Source organism: Artemia sp. Qi Xiang Cuo, chromosome 18, assembly GCF_049724085.1.
Source record: "Artemia sp. Qi Xiang Cuo chromosome 18, ASM4972408v1, whole genome shotgun sequence".
In the NCBI taxonomy this organism is placed as follows: Eukaryota; Metazoa; Arthropoda; class Branchiopoda; order Anostraca; family Artemiidae; genus Artemia; species Artemia sp. Qi Xiang Cuo.
Window position 1 is genome coordinate 17,036,275 of NC_142811.1, and position 23,713 is coordinate 17,059,987.

Below are 23,713 nucleotides of genomic sequence, written 5' to 3' on the forward strand. Positions count from 1 at the left end.
GTGTTCTATCTCCCTTTATATGGGTTATTTTGACCGACTTTGCCTTAAGGAGCACACGAAAGGCAATGGGAAACCACGGATTCAAATGGGGAGGAAAAAGTCTCCTGGACTTAGATTGTGATGAGGATTTAAGCATCCTAGATTAAATAGTAAGCAAAATGAATGAAGTTTTAGAGGTTTTGCGAGTTCAGGGTGCTAGAATTGGTTGGAAAATTAATGTTAGGAAGACTAAGTCACTAAGGCTAGGAATGAGTGAAGATGAAAAGTTGACGTTGGGTAACGAAAAGATAGATCACGCGGGCAGCTTCACTAACCTTAGTAGTATTATTAGTAATGACGGTGGGAGCAGTGAAGATATCAAAAATAGAACAGACAAGGCTCGAGGTGTTTTCTTACATTTAAAAAAAGTTTGGAAGAATGCGAAAATAAGTGTAGAAACCAAGATTAGAATATTAGAAGCCACAGTGATGACAGTGGTCAAATATGGCTCTGAAGCGTGGACGCTCCGAAAAGTGGATGAAGATTTGCTTGATGTTTTCCAGAGAAATTGCTTAAGGATTGTTCTAGGTACCCGGCTAACTGACCGTATTTCAAACAATAGGCTATACGAAAAATGTGGTTCAATACTGCTCTCTAGGGCTATAATGAAAGAAAGTTTGAGGTGGCTAGGGCATGTTATACGGATGAAGGGTGACAGATTGCCGATGATTGTTCTTTTTGGCCAATCATCTAGGGCTAAACAGAAAGCAGGTCGTCCCCGTCTGGGATGGGAGGACGTCATAAAGAAAGATTTAAAGTAAATGGGAACTTCGTGGGCGGGTGTAAAAAGGGAGGCTTTGAATAGAATGGGGTGGAGGAGGAGCGTGCGTAGCTGTGTTGGCCTCAGGCGGCTTGGTGCTGCGGTGAGTTGTTAGTAGTAGTAGTAGTAGTTTTTCCTCGGTCATGATCCGTCCTGAGCGGGAAAAATCACGTTCAACGTCAGCGTTCCCATGCGACATGCAGAGAGCCGCTTTTATTATCTTTGAAACAAGGGGATATTTTGTCTGTCCTTGATGGTTTTTCAGACTAAAAACCGAGTTCCATAAATGCATGTCCCAATGTCAGCCAGGCCTCGGTCGCTGCGCACAGTTCTAACTTCGGAATCAAATAACCTCCGAACTTTCTTGTTGATATTAGGTCCGTCACTTCCCAGCATCAAGACTTGACGGAGATCAAGGTTAGTATCCTTTAGAGCTTGTAGTAGGTGCTGGTGTAAATCTTCCGCTTTTGCGTGTCCTATGAAAAAGGACTGTAGGTGGCGTACAGAGACTCTTTTTTCGGTCTCCAACCAGTATCTAATCATGATATTCAACTCCTTAGCACCTTTGGCATTTGTAGTCTCATCGTAAAGCAACGCCAAGTAAGAAGATCCAATGTCGCGTAGAAGGTCCTTGCAAAAAGCATTAGTGTGAATCCATGTAAAAAACAAAAGGAAAAGAAAGAAAAAGAATAATCAATCAACTTATGATCTTCTGCCAAGAAGTTATGTTACAGCTCATAAGCTTAAATCAACTATTTAGGAATATTACTACTAGAAAACTCTATGAAGGTAGCAAAGACAAAAAAGATAGCTTAGTACAAGAAGATATAGGGGGGGCAATATAGGAACCAAGTTAGATGTAACAATGTCTTTTTGAACAGAAGAAAATGTATGTTCACAAAACTTGCAGTGTTACAGTTTGAATCGTTTTAAATAAAACTATTGCACACACATTTGCTTCGCTTGTCCTTTATAAGGAAGAAGACATCAACCGCGTGTGCTTTCCAGCTGATGACAAGAAAAATATGAACTTTATGAACCTTTTTTCTAAATTATGTACCATTTATGAACCTAGGTTAAAAATATGAACTTTTTTCATAATTATGAACCCAGTGGGAGGCCTGTGCCATATACATTTGCGTACATTTGTTTGCCATGTGTTTTAGATATGATAGTGCCATATACATTTGTATAAATTTGTTTGCCACGTGTTTTAGACATGGTGCCATGTGTTTCACGTCAAAATCAATACAGACATATACTGAGATTGTAAATAGCATTGTTTTTTTCCAGTTATCTTTACTTTCGACTATCAAGAAATAATGATGAATAATCTAATATAATAAAGAGTGTATATATCGATGAATAAAAATATAAATAGAAGTTATGATATCATATCAGACATTCGTACAAAACCATTCTATAGAGATGGTAGACAGTTTTGTTTTTTAACTTACCTTTTTTACTTTTTTCGACCGCCAACTACTAATTTTTTAGCGTTTAGTCGTTTGTTTTAATTTATAAATTATTAGATAATTTTTATTTGTTTATCATATTGTTTTTCGTTTCTATATCTGGATATTTTTTTTTGCATCAAGTGTTTTTTTTCTTTTTAAATGCGTAATTATTGATTTTTTAAATTATTTATGTAAAAAAGACAATAGCTTACAAATCTCTGGTGGCTGATTTTTTATATAACACTTTTTTATCTGTAATTTGTTAAATGTGCATCTTTTTTTCGCCACCTATAGAAACGGGAGATAGCTTTATTCTTTTTGTTCTCTTTATTTTTTTTATCTACTTTATTTTTACTACTTTCTATGTTTAAGTCTGTATGAGGCAATTATTTGTCAACCTTTTGTTCATATTGCAAGATAGCCACTACCACATCTTTGTTAGTTAAAAATTATCTTTGCTAGCAGAAATGTAATCATAATTTACTTACATCCGAACTAAATAAATTTTGAAACATGGCATTGCTGCTATTGCTGCTATGTTCTGTTTTTATCAAATTAAATTCAATAATGAAATAATAACTAAAATAAAATATTAAACAAAACTGAATGACTAAAAAAATCAAAATCTATTTGTGTCGAAATGTGTTTTAGCTTATTTTCTTCTGATTTTTCGCTCACTTATCTTTTTTTCGACTCGCTGCCCGCAACTACCAAAAACTGCACAAATGCCAACAGGGGTATTTTTCATTGAAAACTCAATCACTGAGTCATTGAAAGCGTGACAATGAGTCATAAGCCTTTGAAAACTGGAGCAATGAAAACTAATTTCCCAATTTTCTTTAGTTCTTTAATATATAGTAGTGCAACTCTCTACTTAACCAATTGAAAGAATTACATTACCTTTTCACTGTCCTTGGGATTCGGGAGCGTAACTCCAGCATTTTATGGGGTGGGGGGGGTCCACATCCGGAGAATCAAGGGGCATGGGTTATCTAATATTTTTTTCTTCAAATTATTGGGGGGGGGGCAACTACACCCACTTTCCCCCCCCCCCCAAACGATACCACTGTTGGTATTTCAAGAATGTATAAGTAAGGGAAAATGCAAAGACTATATGACACATTGGCATAGGCAGTAAACTTGTAGAGCCTAGACCATTAATGCCATCTAACGTCTCAAAACAAATCAACCGTTACTTTTTAGGGCCGTTTAGCTTAGCATTGGGTTGGGACTCTTTTTTTCAGTAACTAAATTACCCAAGTCTCTTCTTAGGGAATTAATACCACCTTAGTCCCTTTTAGCTCAGCATTGGTAAAGACATTTTAATAAGATTCGAAACTCTTTTTCTCTTGGTAACAAAAGTTTCCCAAATGGGCAACTAAATTACCATGACGAGCGAATATTTCTCTAGTGTGAACGTCTATTTGAACCAAAAGTATGTACAAAAATCATCAAAAAGAAGGAAAGTTGAATGAATATGAGAAAAAATCTGAAGACAATCTCAGACACTGGATAAATTAAAAATTAAAATAAAAGCAACAGGCTAAAAGGACTGGCGGCAACTGTGCTGCGCTTCCTGTGATGCCGTTATACTGGCAATTATTACCAATATGGTCATTCCTCTCTAAATAGTTTTATTTTTATTTGAATAATTATTTTTCTGTTAATAATTCAGGCAAAACGGAGCCCTTGTACCCTCAATATTTGAAGACTTCTCTTAACCTCCACACATTTACTAAATTGCTGACGGACACTGTGCTGCCGTTGTTGACATTCTGTTATACTTGCAATTATTACCAGTCTCATCCCTAAATAGTTTTATTCTTATTCGAATTAAATTATCTTTTCCTATTAATCATTCAGGCAAAACATGCCACAGCCCTTGTACCTTCAATACTCAAAGACTTCCTTTAACTTCCAAATATCTACTGAAATAACTGACGGCAACTGTGCTGTCGTTGCTGTGATGGCGTTATACTGGCAACTATTACCAGTATACTCACTCATGCCTAAATAGTTTTATATATTCAAATTAAATTACCTTTTCCTATTAATCATTCAGGCAAAACATGCCACAGCCCTTGTACCTTCAATGCTAAAAAACTTCTCTCAACCTCTAAATATTTACTGAAATAACTGACGGCAACTGTGCTGCCGTTGCTGTGATGCCGTTATACTGGCAATTATTACCAGTATACTCACTCATCCCTAAATATTTTCACTCTTATCCGAATAATATTATTTTTTCTATTAATCATTCAGGCAAAACGTGCCACAGCCCTTGTACCTTCAATACTCAAAGACTTCTCTTAACTTCCAAATATCTACTGAGATAACTGATGGCAACTGTGTTGCCGTTGCTGTGATGGCGTTATACTGGCAACTATTACCAGTATATTCACTCATCCCTAAATAGTTTTATATATTCAAATTAAATTATTCTTTTTCTATTAATCATTCAGGCAAAACGTGCAACAGCCCTTGTACCTTCAATACTCAAAGAATTCCCTTAACCTCTACATATTTACTGAAATAACTGCTGGTAACTGTGCTGCCGTTGCTATGATGCCGTTATACTGGCAATTATTACCACTATACTCACTCGTCCCTAAATATTTTTATTATTATTCGAATAATATTATTTTTTTTCTATTAACCATTCAGGCAAAACGTGCCACAGCCCTTGTACTTTTAAAACTCAAAGACTTCTCTTAACCTCCAAATATCTACTGAAATAATTGACGGCAACTGTGCTGCCGTTGCTGTGATGCCGTTATACTGGCAATTATTACCAGTATACTCACTCATCCCTAAATAATTTTACTCTTATTCGAATAATATTATTTTTTCTATTAATCATTCAAGCAAAACGTGCCACAGCCCTTATACCTTCAATACTCAAAGACTCCTCTTAACCTCCAAATACCTACTGAAAGAACTGACGGCAACTATGCGGTCGTTGCTGTGATGCCGTTATACTGGCAATTATTACCAGTATACTCACTCATCCCTAAATAGTTTTATTCTTATATATATATATATATATATATATATATATATATATATATATATATATATATATATATATATATATATATATATATATATATATATATATATATATATATATATATATATATATATATATATATATATATATATATATATATATATATATATATATATATATATTAAAAAAAATCGAATTAAAAACCCCGCTTCTTCAACTGGACGTAACGAGAAACCTTGCCCCCCCCCCCAACAAAATTAGAAAAAAGATTTTATAGCCCATGCCCCTTGACTCTCTGCATGTGGAACTTTTTGCCCCCTCAATAAAAATGCTGGAGCTACGCCCCTGCAATCCATATATGAGGGGTTGCCCCCCTCCTAAACACCTCGCTCTTCACGCTAAAAATTAGTGATTGGCTGAAATTTACAATACCAAGTATATATTTAGGTGTGCTAAAAATGAAATGCTCACAGTGACAAGTTGCTCCCGTACGACATTTAGCTCTTAAGTTCAATGCTCTTTAGTTTAAAAACATTTTAGATCACTATTCTGTCAAAAAGATCCTTTTTAAAAATAAAATCCCTGATTTTATATCGATTTTATATTGGTGTTTTTTTCTGTAAAAGAAAGTTATAATGATAGAAGATCTTGGATTTTTAACAAAGTTACTCAAAGCCGGCGTAAGATATGTAGTTCTATAGGTCGATACACTTTAGCTCAAAGACATTCTCTAAAAATCATATTTCTCAATTTCTCATAAAAGTTTTGTAAAGTGACGTTGCTCAAAGCTCCTGTAAGATGTTTTAGCTCGATAAAAAAATATTTAAAAGTTTGACAAATTATAACAATTAAATTATATTAAAAATTAAATTAAAATCTTAAGTAAAAATTAAGTTAAATTAAACAACTCATTTTCTTGTACAAATAAGGGAAAGCTCTGAAAATGACGCTTATCGATTTGCCATTGATTTGCTAAAAACGAAGTTGCTCAAAGCTCACACAAACGACTAGCCAAAAAGGTTGTGCTCACTTACCAAGTTGAAGAGGCCTCTCAATTTTTTTGCCATTTATGCTTTTCAGTTAACAGTTGTATTCACAAGCTGTATACAGTCCTATGCAGAAGCATCATTTTTTACGTTTACAAAACTTTTGATTCACGAAGTTGCGCAACTTTACATTCGTAAGTAACTTTTCAAGTTACAAAAGTTACGCAATTGTTAAATATTATTTATTAGTCTAATCCTTCGACAAAAACCTGTTCGCAAAAAGCTTCTAAACTTTAATTCCAATTTCCAACGTTCGAATTCCGATTTCCAAATTTTGATTTCCGATAGGAATAAAATGAGAGATGAAAACAAGAAAAATTGAATAAAAAGATAAAACGCAAAATGCGTACTATCGTTAACATGACATAAATTTTGGAACTTGGACTTTTAAGCCAAAGAATAAAAACAAAAAAAAAATAACGTATTACAATAAAGTATAACATAATAGGAGGAATAATAAATCGCAGGCGCTCCAAAAGACGTACGAGGATTTATTAGATGTTTCCCAGTGAAATTATCTACAGATTGGTTCGGGTGCCCGTATTTTGTGGTATTTTAAATTAGGAAATCGAAAAAAAGAACCTCTGGCCTCTACATTTCTGTGACTTCGCGATCTGTCTCACGCTGAATATTGACTTTTTTTTTTTTTTTTTATTAAACAAACGTTTTGCCTTTAAATAGTGCTATTGGATACCCCTCTTTTGCTCGACTTTCTCTTGCTCGACACCCCAAGCTATTTTGTTTGTTAAGAGGTGCCCGTATTCGAAACAGATTGTTTCGACCGACCGTATTTAAAACAGTAAGCTGTACGAAAATATAATCAGGGAGACCTAGTCTTGGCTCAAAAATGGGCCGTCTCCATGAAAAGCTTACAAAAATAGCTCTTAATAGGACTTTCAATGTGAACTCCAATTTTCGCAACGAAATTAAAAAATACGAAGAAAATATCTTTCTAATATCAACTTTTGTCCAATTTGCAAGATACTTACTGCAACCTCTTTATTATTTATTAAATATTATCTTTGCTAGCAGTAATCATAAATTACTTACATCCAAATTGATGAAATTTTAAAATGTGACATTATGGTTGTCAAGTTCTATTTTACCAAATAATAATAGATATAAAAAATGAAAAAATAAAAATACTTTTCAAAATGACTAAAATATAAAAAATAATTTTTTCTCGGGAATCTATGTTTACAAGTGAAAACGAGGGGGACAAAATGAATTGGTGTTTACATAACATAGATCCCAAATTAGTCTAAGTTATAAATACGTAAATGAATAAGTCCGTGAGCAAAGGAAACGAGTTAAGAAAATCAAGTTCTGCAAAGCCCAAAACATTTCACTCCCCTCGTGCTCACTTACATTTATAGATTCTCGAGAAAAAATTATTTTCCATTTTTAGTACATTTTGAAAATATACCTATGAAAAAGAATATGTTTATTATTTTCAAATTTTTAGCCTTCCGATTCTATTACCATGAATAATTTTTATTTATCAACTAATTTGTATTTATTAATTATTTGATGTATTTTCATTTATTATTATTTATATATTATTTTTATTTATTTTGTCAATTTATTTTTTTATTTATTTTTATATTTGTGAGCAAACATTTGCTCACATCTCATTTCTAACTACTCAGTTTCCCCCCTCGACAATTGAAAAGACCTCTCAGTTTCCAATTGAAAATAATTTGATTTCGAATTCCCTTTTTATGGCTCATCTAGACCCAGCATAGACAAAGACAAACATATAAACAAACACAAATTCCAATAAACAAATGAAGAAAAATAGAGCCTGAAACAAGAGAGAATAAACCAAAATTATTATCGATAATCTTTAGTCTCAAGGCTGTTAATTCAACATTTTGCATTTCCTTTATTGCATCCTCGTTGCAAGGTATCTTTCCTGTAAGATAGTCTATTTTAAAAAATCGCCTAATTTAAGATTCGAACCTAAGCTACCATGGTTACAGGCAAGTAAACAGGCACAGACGGTGGGATACCGCTGGAAGAGTTTAAGGCAATACCTAAGAGTGTATATCAGAAGCTTTGAGAATTTGAAAAAAGTGCTGACACAAGTACATTAAATTCAAGGGAAATTACTGTGAAAGGTATAAAATAACGGTGAAAAATAAAAGTTATGAATCAATAAATACTTCTTGAAAAAAACAACAACTCACCTTTTAATTTGAATAAATTTTGTATTGAAAAATATGGTTACCTGCAGTTTTCGTAAAAGCTTTTCCATAGACCCATAAGCTAAATGCAAAGCATTATATTCATCACGAATCAATTCGTTTGAAGCAGTAAGCTCCTCCACTTTGCTTTTGGTGTCCGACAAGTCTCTCACAGCTCTGACGTAAAGCTGTTGAAGTTCAGAAAATCTACAAATATTCACATATATAAATAAACACTCCACAAAAAATTCCCGACATTTCCTTAACATAAAAAGGTTCACAATTAAACAAATGAATATACAATAAAGAATTATTCAATCCTGAATTTACTATGTGGCCTTGCCTTAGACCTCACATTGTCTTGTGCCTTCAGTGGCATTTGGGGCATCCAAGATGAGTCACAAGTCATCTTCCATTGTATCAGCATTCATTTTAAGTTTTACTCGTTTTAGAATTCAACTATATCAGTAATCGTTAGCTTTATGTTTCATATGCTTATTCATTTTAATTTCTGTTCGTTTGCGGCTCGTTTTATTCTTTGAAAGCAATTTTTAGTTGTTTTAACTTTTAATTATCATAGAGCTTTATTTCTACTCATTTTTAGTTTAATATGACTCTTATCTGTTCTTTGAAAAGCTTCTTTTTCGTAAAGTTTTTTTTTTAATGTAATTTCTGTTCGTTTTTGATACCAAAGTTTTATTATTGGTTAATATAACCCATATTTCTCCAGTTTTTCAGATCTTCGGCTTAAGAATTAACATATCCGATTCTAATTTAAATCCTTAAGTTGCATAAATGGATCTCAGTGTTGTCTTTGACTGTATTCAATATAATTATTGTATAAATTTCATTCAACTTGAAATAAAAGTTTGGAACGGTTCTTGAGCTAAGGTTTTGATTCAACAGTAATTTACAGACAATATCCTCAAAAGAATCCTCCAGGGAGAATGTTCAAAATATTACATATGAATGAAAATAGGATTGGTTCAGTCACAAACAGTACCTTGGCCACAAAATAGAAAATAGTAATATAACCACATTAAGGGAAAAACTGAAAAAATTAGAAATGCAGAGGTCCCAAATGCAAAGAAATAAGTTCAGTAGTTTCTGGGACTGGCGGGATATTACCAAAAAATTATACCAAATTTTGCAACGATAGCTAAACCTTTAACGGATCTAACAAAATATGGTGTCCTAGACCCCGTGAGATGGATGGAAATTGAACAAAATGCATTTGATATACTTAATAACGCACTTTGTAGCGAAAGAATACCGAGAAACCCAGATTTTTCATTGCCATTTATGCTCCAAACAGACAGCTCAGATAACGGACTTGGGGCAGTGTTATCCCAAAAATTTGATTACGGGGAACATCTAATCATACTTATATCAAGAAAATTGTCAAAAGCAGAATTGAATTATAGCACAGTTGAAAAAGAATGTCCTGCAGTTCTATTGGTAAAGACCCTTACCAATACCCCGAGTTACATCTGTTGTTGGCAGACACGCAATACGGTCTTTCGCAGAAAACGGTCTAGATTAGACTGTCTAATAGCGCAGTATCGAGAGTGGTTGAGCTCCTTTCTCAGGGACACGATATTCACCTCCTCTCCTTTGACATCGCAAAAGCCTTTGATCGTGTATGGCACAAGGGACTTCTTTGTAAACTGAAAGCCTATGGAGTTGATGGTCGACTGTTTGAGGTGCTTGCTGACTTTATTCGTTGTCCTCGACGGCTTCATATCAAAAGAACACCTAGGCTTATCCGGAGTATCCCAAGGGAGTATTCTTAAGCCAACTTTTTCTTGGTCTTAATAAACGACCTAGGGGACAACCTTGTAAAAAAAAAAACCTCACCACTTTACTGATAAAACGACAACAAAAACATCAATTGCAAAGGACGAAGATCCCAGCAAACCCCGCAAGGAGCTTCAGGCTGACCTGGAGGGATTTGAGGCATAGGCAGATGCATGGCTTTTCAGTTTTAAAGCATAAAAGCGAAAGAGTTCCTAATTTCTAAGGCCCGTAATATGAGCGGTTATCCTGATTTCGTCTTCAAAGGAGAGGCAATAACACGAGTTGATACACTACGCCTACTTGGAATAAACTTCTCTTGGGATCTCTCATGGGCTGAGCATCTCAGTAAAATTGGATTCTCTTGCTCCAAGAAGCTAGGAGTTATCCTAAGATGTAAAAGTCTCCTCCCTGATGAGTCTATTCTGCCACTATTCATTTCATGTATCAGACCTGTCATGGAATATGTATGTCCTCTCTCCGCTGGTGCACCAAAAAGCTGCATCGCTCCATTCTAACGGATTCAAAATCGAACAGTTCGTGCAACAACCTCTGACAACACGAAAGCTAAAACCTCACAGTTGATCCAGGAATGCTTCGACGTGGCGTCCATGTCAGTTTTCTACAAGTACATGTATAACCCTCCATTAGAGGAGCTATCGAAGCTCGTTCCTAGCAGAGCAAAGCCCTCGCGATCAAGTCGCCGAATTACAGCTCGCCAGGTCTACCTTGAGCAGGGTACTCCCCGCCAAAAATATCTGAAAACTAGTTTCGCCAGGGGATCGGTCGCCACATGGAATAGCTTGCTGGCAGAGGTAATCCCAGAATATCCTTCCCTTGACGCGTTCAAGAGAAGGTATAACAAATACCTCAGTATTGGAAAATGAGGTGATTACCAGGACTAGCGGCATATCATCACCTGTGATGGAGCCATTAATCCTGTCATAAAATTACAATAACAAGTATTTTGCGTATGGACAGAAATTTAAAATAATGACGGATCACAACCCATTAAGATGGTTAAAAATAATGAAAGCAAATAATCGAAAACTGGCACGGTGGGCCCTGTCCCGAAAAGAATACGACTTCGAAATAAAATCAAGACCGGGGACAGATAACGGGAATGCTGATGGCATGTCCCGATAGTGAAAAAAAGGCAGAGGGAACAAAGAGGTCCAGGACCCGTTGGGAATAAAGAAAGATGATCAAACGATAGAATTGGATGGATTAAAACGGCTTATGGAAAAGTTGAGATATATTGAATTTCGGGTTGGATTGGAAAAGCTTGGGAAGGAATCTGGGATTAGTCCTATCAGCTCTAAGGGGAATTTGGTCTCTTTTGGGGGGAGGAGAGCCTCCGGAGGGGGCAGCAATGAGTTATGGACGGCTCCCTCAAAAGACAACTGGTGGGCCAGTTGTGACCCTGTTACCGAGATTTTTCCTCTCTAATCTTGAGTCCTTGGGAGATACTCTCTCCCAGTCATTTCATATTTCATCCCAAACTTTACCCAGTAGCCACATTTGCTGTTCTTACTCTTCAGGGGAATCGATAATTATTTCCTCCAAACCTTATTCCTTGAGCTACGTATCCAAATTTCAACTTCAGTTGGCATCAATGTGCATTATTCATTCAATTATTCCAGTGGATTGGACCCAGAAAAAACTGATTCATGGTTCGCTCAGATTTTTACCAGATTTCCCTGTACCTCTATCGTTTTCGCGGGCCCTTGCATTTTCGGCCATGGATGATTTTAAATTATACCAAGGGGTAATTCGTGTTCCAATTCAGATTTTCATTTGTTTTCATCGTTGGAGATTAAAAGGCTAGTTCAACCAATCCTTTTTTGTCATCTAACATCGACACATCAGAAGACAATTCTTGCTTCTTCTAAATTTAAATTTTGTGAGAGCAAGAATATTACTGTAAATCGTGCAAATCCCTGAGTAAGGTTGACTCAAACCTATAAGATTATTTTCCCTTTTGGGATGTTCCCATTATGCTAGTGGATTTGGAGTTTGAATTCACTCTGGCCAAGCCAGAAGATTGCTTGATTAAACTGGCACGATTATTTCTGCTAATCTTGTGTACTTCAATTTGTCAAAATCTCAGACGTCATAACGATGCCCATACAATCTAGACCCTGGTTATTCAGCAGCAGAAAAATGTGGACGATGACAGATCCGGAGCTAAGCAGCGGAAGCAGCAGCACAAACATTGGTCAGAGACGGAAGAAACAGGGACAATGGAAATTGTAAAGTTGACGTTTAGTGTTTTGTGTTTGTAAGGGTGGACAACCGTGGCGCGTGGGTGGTCATTTATCTTACGGGGGAGGTGTCGGGCTGATCCCCTTTTTCTTTTCAGATAAATGACCCGTTTCCTTTTTGATTAGATTTCCTTATAGTATAATTTAGAATTAAAATTTTACAAGAAGTGAAATTTTATTGTAAAATTTGCAATTTGTAGGCCCTGCTTGTTAACGTACACTGTTCAGTGCTACGCAGAAAAGTCTTTTGGGCCAACTTCACAAAGGTTGGATTTGAATCCATTTGAATGCATTAGTGAGGCTCGGCCCTCACTCAAAAATAAGTCTTTTTGTTCTGCTTATCGACTTTTAATAGTAAGATAATGTTAATTATGCAGCTTTTCAAGCAGTTTGATGTTGCGCTGGCTAAATTCAAGAACTACCCCCTATGGCCCGTGAGAGTTATGCAAATAGAAAGGATTCGAGCGGAAAGCCCACTTATCTGTCCTTTTGTTACGGGTAGTCACGATGAATTTAGGCTAATATATGCGAATCTTCAGGAATACAACCCTAAAACGACAGATTTGTCCGCGCCTGCTGTTAAAAAAGCATTTGTGGAACTTGCTAATACCCTTGAAATTTACCAAACTCTTTCTAAGACTTATTTAGCCGTGAAAGCAAGTGATAAATTAGGGTCTAATCTAGTCCCTAATCCGTGCATAATCTAGTCCCGGAAACTTTTAATGAATTTTACCGTTTCAGAAGTTCTATCCATGAGCATCATACAAGAGGATGTGAAAACTTGGTTTTAGATATTGAAAATAGTGTGAAATCTGTTTTTTTAAGTATCTTGGCCCTTCTGCATGGAATTCGCTTCCTGTGAGTGTTAGGGCGGCTGAGCGCCTCCCACAGTTTAAAAAAATATTAAAAGAGAATTTCTTGGGAAATTAGTCTTTTTAGTTTTTTTTTTGGGGGGGGGGGTGAGTGTTTTATAGGGCTGTACGGAGGAGCGGGTTGAAGGGGTGGGGTGAATGGATTTATATCTGTGTAGTGATTTATATCTGTAATAATTTATATTATTATGTTTATAAAAGTACTAATAAAAGTCAAATTGGGTAAATTCTATTTCTGTACGTCTGATCTCGGTCATTAAAAGATAACGTTATTAAAAAAGCCAGCTGATTTAAATTTCTAATTGATCGGATTGGTCCTTGGCATTCTTGGACCCACCCAAATGCAACTTTCTTCTTCCAAATATAGTGATTTTGTAGTTAGTGCATTTTTAGTCTAGACAGACTGAGAGTAGATTGGTTTGGTATAGGAAAGGAGTCCTATACTAAGCGAGCAATATTTCCTAGAGGAAAGGTGGAGTTCTAAGAAGATTTACATTAGTGGCGTCAGGGAGTGACCCCGGGCAGCACATTCGGTTTACGAAAAGTGAGAGCACAATAGTCCACGAGAGATAGTAGACCCCTTGGCTACAATACTGTTCTCTAACGTAAGCCAGCACTGGCATCGATTTGACCCTGACACCTGTTGGGCTGGCACCACCAGATTACTCTGGTGGCGTTATAGATTGCTAAATTGTGGTGGAGGAACAGACTACACCCTCCCCACACCACTAGATCACTCGCTTTTATTACCGATGTCAACTCCAATATCAACTAACTGAATTCTAAACGGGAACTAACTTAAAAAGCACATATACGGAAGAGGTAAGATCACCTCTATCACAATCACGGGACGCTGTGGTTGTGAAAGAGGTAAATGGCATCCCTAAAATCGAATTTGATTTACCCATAAATAATATTTCAATGGCAGGAATTGGCTAACCATGAAAAGACTAAAATATAACTTCAGTACAGGCCAATTGATTCCCTCTTGCAAAATTATTACACTGAAAACAGGCTAGCCTCTACAAGAGTTTAAAGGGTAAATAAAATTATTTTATAGAAAAATCTATGCATGAGAGAAAAGACACATTTATCTGATAGAAAAGGGGGGCAAGGCCCCAGCAATCACTCACACGAAAAAGCCATTGGCTTTTTCTTAGTCAGGACCTATTCACCTAACAAAGAGCAAACTACTCTTTAAAGATGTCGCTCTTTACTAGAAATGGCACTGGAAAATAGACACGTCATTCTAACGGTGGAATTTCATTTCGATCTGCCGTCATTTTTGAGGGTTAATATGGAAATGACACCAAAAATTTAGCTTTTATAAAGAATCGCGTTTTTAATTTAACGCTCTCACCAAAAAATTCTTGAAGCATGTACAACAAGAACTAACTTTCATATAGTTAACCCTTCTAAATCCGTAATAGTCTCAGTGACTTTCCTTAAATTCCCTCCCCTTTTTCTTGCTCCTATTCCTCCTGAAACCTCTGTCACATCTCTTAAACTCCTTGGTGTTACAATTTCTTCCAATTTGAAATGGGATGCCCATATAAATAATATCCTACGACAAGCAAACTCCTCGCTTTCCCTCCTTGAACTTTTAAATAAATTCAGTTGCCCCCATTCACATTTACTACAAGTATACATTTCTTTTGTGCGTCCCATATTAGAGTACGCTTGTCCTGTGGGGCACCCTGGCCTCTCTAATGAAGCAACACAAAAAATTGAAGATGTCCAAAAGAGAGCTCTAATAATTATTTTTAAAGAGGGCAAGATACCATATTTACATTTGTTAAATATTTCAAAACTAGAGCCCTCGAGAGAAGAAGAAATAATTTGTGCCTCCGTTCTGGTAAGTTGGCACTTTTGAACCCCCGTACTGCGAAACTTTTCCCTGAATACCATGTACCTGATAGAAATCACCCTCCATGAACTGTGTCCCAGCCTATCCCCACCTTATCTCCCATTCTTTGTACTACCTTGCGGTATAAGAAATCTTTTATCCCTTTTTTACTGATATAATAAATAGTTGTTAATTTGTAAGTAAATTTTATCTTATCTCTTACATGATAAAAGAAACAGCTCGTTTTTTTTTTTTTTTAACATTCGTTAATGTATATATTATTTATTTTTTCAAATTTGTAATTTTTTATCTTTTTAAATAGTTGCCATTTTGCTGTTTTTAATATAAGTGACAAAGGAATAATATAACATTCCGATATTTTTTTTTTGCATTCGTCACCAGTCTTTTTGTTGTGGTGCTTTTGTTAAGATTTTCTTGTTTATTTGTTTTTTTTATGGACTTCGAAATTCGAATTTGGCCCTTCATGGCTTGTGATAGTAATTTCTCGAAATAAATATCTATCTATCTATCTGTCTATCATATGAGCCCTTAAACAGCTCTCAACGATGTACCAGTGCCCTGCTAGCGGCAGGGATAAAAAGGACATATCAGTTCTACCCAAGTAAAATGAAATTGTCTTCAAATTTCAAGATGGGGGGCTGAAAACCTCCGGTCAAGTTTTCGACCGGATAAGTGATTAAAAAAATGTTCGTGAAAAAAAAACTGAAATTTTAATTTTCATTTCGATCCAACGCCGTTTTCGAGGGGTTTTGAAGCTCTTTTTGAAATTCTTATAAATTAATATTCGTCACTTCAACTACTTTACGACTTTAACATTGTTTTTCCTTTAGGTTCAGAATACTTACAGTAACTATTACTAGATCAGAATCAAATTTTGACTCTTTTTAATCTTTTTAAAAAAGGTTTTACTATGGGATGCGGTTCGCTCTTTACTAGATTACAGCTATTCCGGCAACCATGATTAAATGATATTTTTGTCTATATATCTCCTATATGCCTGTACATCTCCTAAACAAACAAGTTCTAAGACTAGACAGGCTAAAGACGAAATACGAGAATGGAAAAATTCAAAGAAGGAAAATCTTCAGTCAATGAAATGGAAATGACGGAAGAAACTGCAAATATTTCAGCAAGGACCTTCGCCAAGCCATTTGCAGCGCTGAACAGAATATAAACGAACTAACCTTCTGAAAAAATCAGCAGCTTTTGGATTACAAGGAAAAAACGAAAAGACAAGCTACCATTTATCGCATGTATAGACATAGCACTAGCGCAGACTTAATAAAAGGCGAAGTGGTATATTCATGTACTACATTTCCCCCAGCTGTTTGCATATAACGGACGGTAGTGGAAACAAGGGAGAGGGCATGCTCAATTAGAAACTAATATTTCTAGCGTGCTTTTTAAAGGCCGAAAGAGACTGGAGGGTATCAAATATTTAGAGTTCTAAATATGATAAGGCGATGAGTTTCATAGTATACCATACGATGTAGCCATACTTTATAGTCTGAACAGTGCATTGATTAAACCCATACCTTAGAAAATAAAATAATGGAATTTTTTTAATTAAAACAGCAATTGTCTTACGATTGAAATAATCACTGCAAATGAAACTGCACGAGTTCTAAAAAGTAAAAATTACATTATCATAAACAAAAAGTTTTTAAAGGCAACAGAAAAAATTAGATTGAGCTCCAAATGCCCTGTTATAAGCCCACCTAGCCCTCTGTATTTTTACAAACTGACTGTTTTAATATTTTCATTCAAACAAACAAAAATACCCCCTTCCTTTGATTTTTGATGTATACCCTTTTTGTACCTTCATTTAAAAAAAAAAGGTAAAAAAAATCTTCTTCCCTCCCGACACTTTCAGGAACTGGTGCCGCTCATCAGGCTTGTTTATGAGTCTGTTTATGTTCCCAATTTGAGGTTCTTCCCACCTGAGTGTTCAAACTTCCAACAATAGGAAGTATATAGTAACTAGCGATTACTTTTAGCAGTTAGTGTCCTCAATATCTAATAGAAACTACCTTAATGTTTAGTTTTTTTAGAAGCTTTTTTTCAGATATTAAAAATGTAACTTTTATAAAAGGATTCCATCACTGACGGCATTGGCATCGTTTGACTCTTGGTATTCCGCTATTCTTGACAATTGAATACTTACCAACTGTACGGTTGATAAGTCCAGACAGCCAAAAATATTCCTCCTAAAAAGGTATTTCCTCACAAAGTGAAAAATATAGCTCGCATGACAGACTCACTGACAGGTTCCCAATTAAAGATGGGTGTCCCGAGAATTCCAGAGCACAATAGGTGATAGACTTCATAATCCATATTCACAAGTTCTGGAATGCACGTTTCCAGTAGTGCTGTAATGTAAATGTGGCAGTTCTCAAGTAATTCTAAGACTCTTTACTCGCATAGCCCTTGTATCGAAGTTCAACGATCTTACGTTCCAAAAACTGATTCCAACAGAATCTTTTGAGGTCAAAATCTTGTCCGGTGACATACTGTAATTGGCATGAATAAGTAAGTCGAATTTCAATTTCTTATCTCATTATGATTTGTTTGTTGGCCAACATCAAATATCCCCAAATAGTTGGGTCCTCGGGACCTACGGAATTGCGATGACACAACACAATGGGCCATTCCCATGGAAATGAAGCAAGAATCTTGTGGTCATCCTTCGAAACGTTAGGGACCATGCCCAAAATCATCCGACGTGGAGATCTACTGCTGCTACCTTACACATCAGGCACGGGAGGGAAAATAGTTTTAAGACTAGAACCGCAATGTAACCGATACCTTGCAGCCCCTACCAGGTTTTGGATCTGTACAGAGTTGCTCACCAACAGAGCTGAACATTCAAATGAAGCAGCGCCTAGGGTGTATACTATCAAATGAGTATCCACGGACTCGACGAGACACTTGCTTGGTCGAAGTACTAAGCGTCATTACTGTATCTATACTGCAGGATACGCTTCAAAGCCAAACCTACGGTTGCACCTACACGTCCATATTTAATATCACATGGAAGAATTCCTACAAAAATCATCCACGATCATTTCGGTCAATGTTGTGCATGTGATTCGTCAACCTCTTCCAAATGGTTTTGTTGTATTATTCAAGGAGAATGTACAGGGCTTTCCATAGAAACTACCCAAAAAGGTACCAAATTTCAGCTTTAGTTGCCAACAGGGAAAAAAGCTAATTTTGTCTTTTTCTTAAATTTTAGGCCAATAAGTTTGGCAATCATTTCTTTTTTTTTACTATAAGTACAACGTTGAAGTCTATTAATTGCCAAGTGCGGAATTCAGCCTACTATGTACAAAGATTTTTTTTTTTTTTTTTTGACGTAGGTATATTTGAAGAAGGAATGCAGTTTTTTCAAAACAAAAGAACACATTCAACAATACGGGAGCAACAGAAAGGGTTTCTAAAGCTCGTGAAACGTCCAGGAGCAAAACTTGGAGGGCCCTTGCGCATATATGTATGGCTATGATTGAATGCGTCAATTGGGGAAGAAAACTAGGTATTTTTAATGGTGTACGTGTAACTGAGCCCATTTAACTGAATCCCAAATGACTAGATTTATTTAACTTAACCCTCGTTCAGGCGAGCCCATGTTTAATTCAACCCCAATTAAATTCTACTCCCACTCAACTCAGCCCCGTTCAGCTCAGTCCCCATTTAATTCAACCCCCATTCAACTCAACCCCATTTAGTTCAACCACATGCAACTCAATCCTTATTCTCCTCAACTTCGCTTAACTCAAAACCATTTCTGTCAAACCCTAATCAACTCAATCTCCATTTAACTCAACCCCCAGTTGACTCCATCTTCATTCAGCTCATCCCCGTGCAGTTCAATCCTCAGGCAACTCAATTCTCATGCAACTCAGCCCTCTTTTAACCCAACCCTATTTGCCTCGACCCCTATTCAACCCAATGTTTCAACTATGACATTTGAGCCTGTAAAGGCTCTCGGCATTGAAAGTTTTGTTAATTTCAAATATATAAGACAGAATGGTAAACTGTTGTTGTTTACAAGGCGAGGAATAGTTTTGCGTTAAAGCGGCATAAAATAAAGAATACTTACACAAGAATTAACCAATAACTAAAGATCATCTCATTCCAGTCAAATTTTAATATCACCCCCAAAAAAACAGGCTGAATTACGTTTTCTGTGTATATTGTGGATTTAAGGAGGATTGACCTGAATGGGGTTGATTTCAAAAAGGGTCAAATCAGGTAGGGTTGCTTTAAACGAGGGTTGAGTTGCATAAGAGTTGAGTTAAATGAGAGTTGAATTACATGGGCATTTGAGTTGACTGGGTTGGGCTAAACGGGAGTTGATTTGCATGAGGGTTGTATTTCATGGGGGATTTGAATGGGAATTGAGTTAAACAGGGGTTGTGTTTAACGAGGGTTGTGTTAAACGGGGTTGAGTTAAACGGGGGGTTGAGTTGCACGGGGGTTTAGTTGCACGAGGGTTCAGTTAAATGGATTCTATTACACATAATTCAGTGAAACGAGCGTTCAGTTTCACGGTAACCTTTATTAATAGCTGACCTGTTCTCTTTTGTCACCACTTCTTTTTCTTTTTCGATAAGCTTCGCATTGAGATCCAGAACCTGTTGAGAATGTTCACCTTTTTTTCTATGCAAATCAGTCACCTCCTCTTGTAAAGTATATAACTTTTGTTCCAATGCCTAAAACATAATAATTTATCATTATTTTTTTTTGCCTATGATATATTAAAATTCGACGTGAGCAATCGAGAACACGACCAACGAGGGCCCCTGACAAGTCAGAGGACATATACGATTACTGGGCCCCTTTTCTGGCTCCTATAGGAGTAGGGGTCCTTGGAAAGATCCCTTTTCAGCAATTCGATCGAGATTATCAGTAGTAAGAGCAATCCCACTGATCCAACGGTCGTATCTGGAATTTGGGAGGACAGGGGGCAACACAATTTGGAGGAGACGGATTTCAGCCATAAAATGCAGTTTTAGCCATTAAATAGCCAGAAAAGTTCATATTTTTGAAAAGTTTGTCATATGATATGGAGGGGGTATTCCCCCTCCATCAGGCACAACCATTTATTCATCATTTTGCCGAAACTTCAGCAATATTGAAGTGCTTTAAACAAACTTTGAGTAGCTTTACTAAAACATTTTGCAGTGTTTATAGGGTGAAAAAATGAGGGAATAAATATTGAGGAAAACAATGAAAGAAAAAGGTTAAAATAAATGTAAATATTCAAGTTAAACTTTAAAGAAAGAAGGAAAAAATCTATCCATACATATTTTAAATAATAATTTAAGATTATAATAATATTAATATAATATTAAATAAATTAAATAAAAATTAATCAAATAATTAAATATTTAATAATTTAATAATTAATTTCATAATTAAATAATTAAATAAAAATAATTAAAAATTATTTTAAGATTACTTTATTTTATTTTTATTTTACTTCAATTATAAAAATTATAATAAATTTTAAGACCATCTGCAGTTTTTTTTTTTTTTTAATTTATTCTGTATCAGCATCAAAGCAACTGTTTGTTAGGATTTTACTGTTGGCATTTTTGATTTTATGATTTTTTATTTTATTTTTGATTTTTATTGTTTTGATTCTACTGGGTAACACTTTACTGCCACCAGTAATTGTAATTTTTACCCTTATTTCACTCATATTAAGAACCTCGAAGATTTTTTTCTATTGAGTTTCATAATTTACATGATCTTGACATGGACCTCTAGACACCCCAACACTGGGTTACTACATTACTGGGTTACTGCTCAACACTGGGTTACTACATTACGAATTATGAGATGCAACGAAGGAATTATAGCTCATGCAGAGGCAGCTAGATTCCATTCAAGTTCTATAAAAGATTACCTTTAAATATTTAAATATTAAATACTTAAATTTAAATATTAATATTTATTTAATATTAAATTCGGCTAATTCTAAAATATTTGTACAAAATTATTTTATATTTAAATAATGAAGTATTAATAATTAAACATTAAAAAAAAACTTTTAATGGATTATGTCTTTGTTGCTTGTTTCAGCTGACCCACTGTATTCAGTTACAAGAAGTGTTAATTTCTAAACAACAAAAAAAAGCATAAACAATTATAAATTATCATTTTTAATTAAGAGCTATATATTTTTTTTCATTTTCATTGTGCAGTTTTTTCTTATTCTCATTTTTGCGAGAATAAGAAAATCTCAAAAACCAAAAAAAATCTCTTATTGGGAAACTCTGCAGCGCACAGGTTAGGCCAGGTTGACTTGTTGACCTTTATTTAGAAAAAAAAAATCTTCAGCAAGATTGCCTTTCTACAATGGAAAAGTTAAAAGCATAGGAAATTTGGAATGCCCATCTGAACCATGTGAACTGAGTTTTCTTTATTTTTGGCAGAAAATGTCATTTACAGCTAGTCTTAGGATGCATTTAGGCGACAATTATCTACAGTGTGGGAGAGGGGTCTCAGAATTAACCCCAAAGCAGAGACAATATACAAGAAAGAATTTCCTATCCTGATATTGGTCCAAAGAACCCACACCTTCCAACCAGAAAAAGTAGGGCCTAAGAATTTACTTATTCCCCCCCCCCCAATCATATACAAACGCTTTGAGACCGTTCAAGCAATGGCCATGTTTGTACCAGCATTTACTAAAACAACTGATTACCTGAACCATTTTGCTAGACTTTCCATCTGGAGGCCCTGTAGATCGTGTTTGTAGATCTAAATTTTCTTGTCGCAATCTTTCATTCTGAACTGTTAACTGGAGGTTTTCAGTTTTTAAACTTGCACTGATGTCAGACAGCCTGCCATCTGAAAATTAAAATAGATTATTTTAGGTCAGTTTAGCTAATTATTATTATTATAGGCTAATTACATTAACCTATTATTGTAGGTTATTGTAGGTTATTTTATAGGTTGTCTAATTATTATTATAGCTTAATTTAGCTCACATATTCAGAGGTAAGCATATTTCCAAGCACGGAAGAGGAGCTAAAAGCAAACTGGATCCTAACATTGTCTGAGTCTTACATTCCTCCAAAGTAATGGTGGCGACGAGGTAGGACAAATATGCGCTTCAGTCCCCCTCCTCTGAAATATCAAGAATATGTAAACAGTAAAAAATCTTGTTACATTCAGACAAAATATCATTACAAAGGTTAGTGTTGCCTCCAATTACATCATTTTCAGCTTATAAAAAAAAAATTCAAACCAAACTTGGTCTTATTGCAACAATTTTCTCAACACATATCAAAACATATTTCTTTTTTATATCTTCACTAATAATTCGTAAAAATGGAGAATTTCCTTCTGAACTCCTCTTTTTATTATTTTTCTAGAAACATCTGAATAAATAGCCCCATTTTCAGGCAACAGGTTCAAAGCGTTTTCTAAGAGGGTACAACACAAATCATTTTCAGGTCCTCCATGTTCAACCTAGCAAAACTTTAAATGAATTAGATTGGTTAATCTAATATGAATCAGCAGGTAAACCAGTATAGATGTCAGAAGGGTGCGTTTTAATCTGCGGGTTCAAAGCCTGTTGGACATAGGTTCCTCAAAATTTGAAGGCCCCAAAATACCATGGTTGAACATAGGTTTTGAGAGACCAGAAAACGAAAACCCCAAAAAATAATATGCACAACCTGTGTCCAACAACATGTTGGAAGCAAGGTGGCGGGAGAACGGAGCTCATTTAAAATGACCCTTACAGGGCGCTTCTAAGATGCAAGGGATGGTGAATTGAGCTACTAAATTAAAGGTGCTACTTTAATAAATTTAAGGTAGCGACTAGCTTCAAAATACAGCAGAAGGCTCAGTTGATTGAACAGTTTTTGGTAACAGCATATATTATAAGGAGCAACTTGTCCTAATAGTAACTAAAACTTCAAAAAGGAGTTTTTGTAGCAATTAACAGCACCAAAAAGAATCTACTTTTTATAGTAATTTTAAATAATTAAAATTCACCAAGTTTAAAAACTGTCATTAATGATAACAGGTTTCTGAAATGTGCTGGTGATACAAATAGTAAATGCAGAGTTTTGTATCAGCACTGATTTTCCAGCAGTTACAAGCCTGAAAAAATATACATGATTTTTGATAAAAGGGGGAAAACACCCCATAAATGTGAGTGATCTTGATGAAAATTGCGTCATCAAACTCAGCATTTCAGAGAGCCAACATTTTAGTTGGAGTGAAATGAAGTCAAGCCAACATTTTAGTTATTCACTATTCAAACCAGATACATTTTAGCGGACCCCATTTATGAACTGTGAACCCCTTTTTTTTGTCATGCCAACATAAACCCCTGTCAAGGTGGTGTAATGTATGGGGTAGGATTGTCAAAAACACAAAAAAAAACATAAAACTAGC

General features: G+C 35.4%; 1 protein-coding gene across 1 annotated transcript in view; it reads right to left on the minus strand.

Moving 5' to 3' along the window:
* The window catches only part of Atg16 (Autophagy-related 16), a 274,634-nt gene that overhangs the window by 231,503 nt on the left and 19,418 nt on the right, over nt 1-23,713 (minus strand). The window contains exons 2-4 of the mRNA XM_089104133.1: nt 22,008-22,153; nt 19,868-20,007; nt 8,543-8,705 (exon numbers count right to left, since the gene is read on the minus strand). Coding sequence (XP_088960259.1) covers nt 8,543-8,705; nt 19,868-20,007; nt 22,008-22,153 — 449 coding nt within the window. The remainder of the gene's footprint in view (nt 1-8,542; nt 8,706-19,867; nt 20,008-22,007; nt 22,154-23,713) is intronic.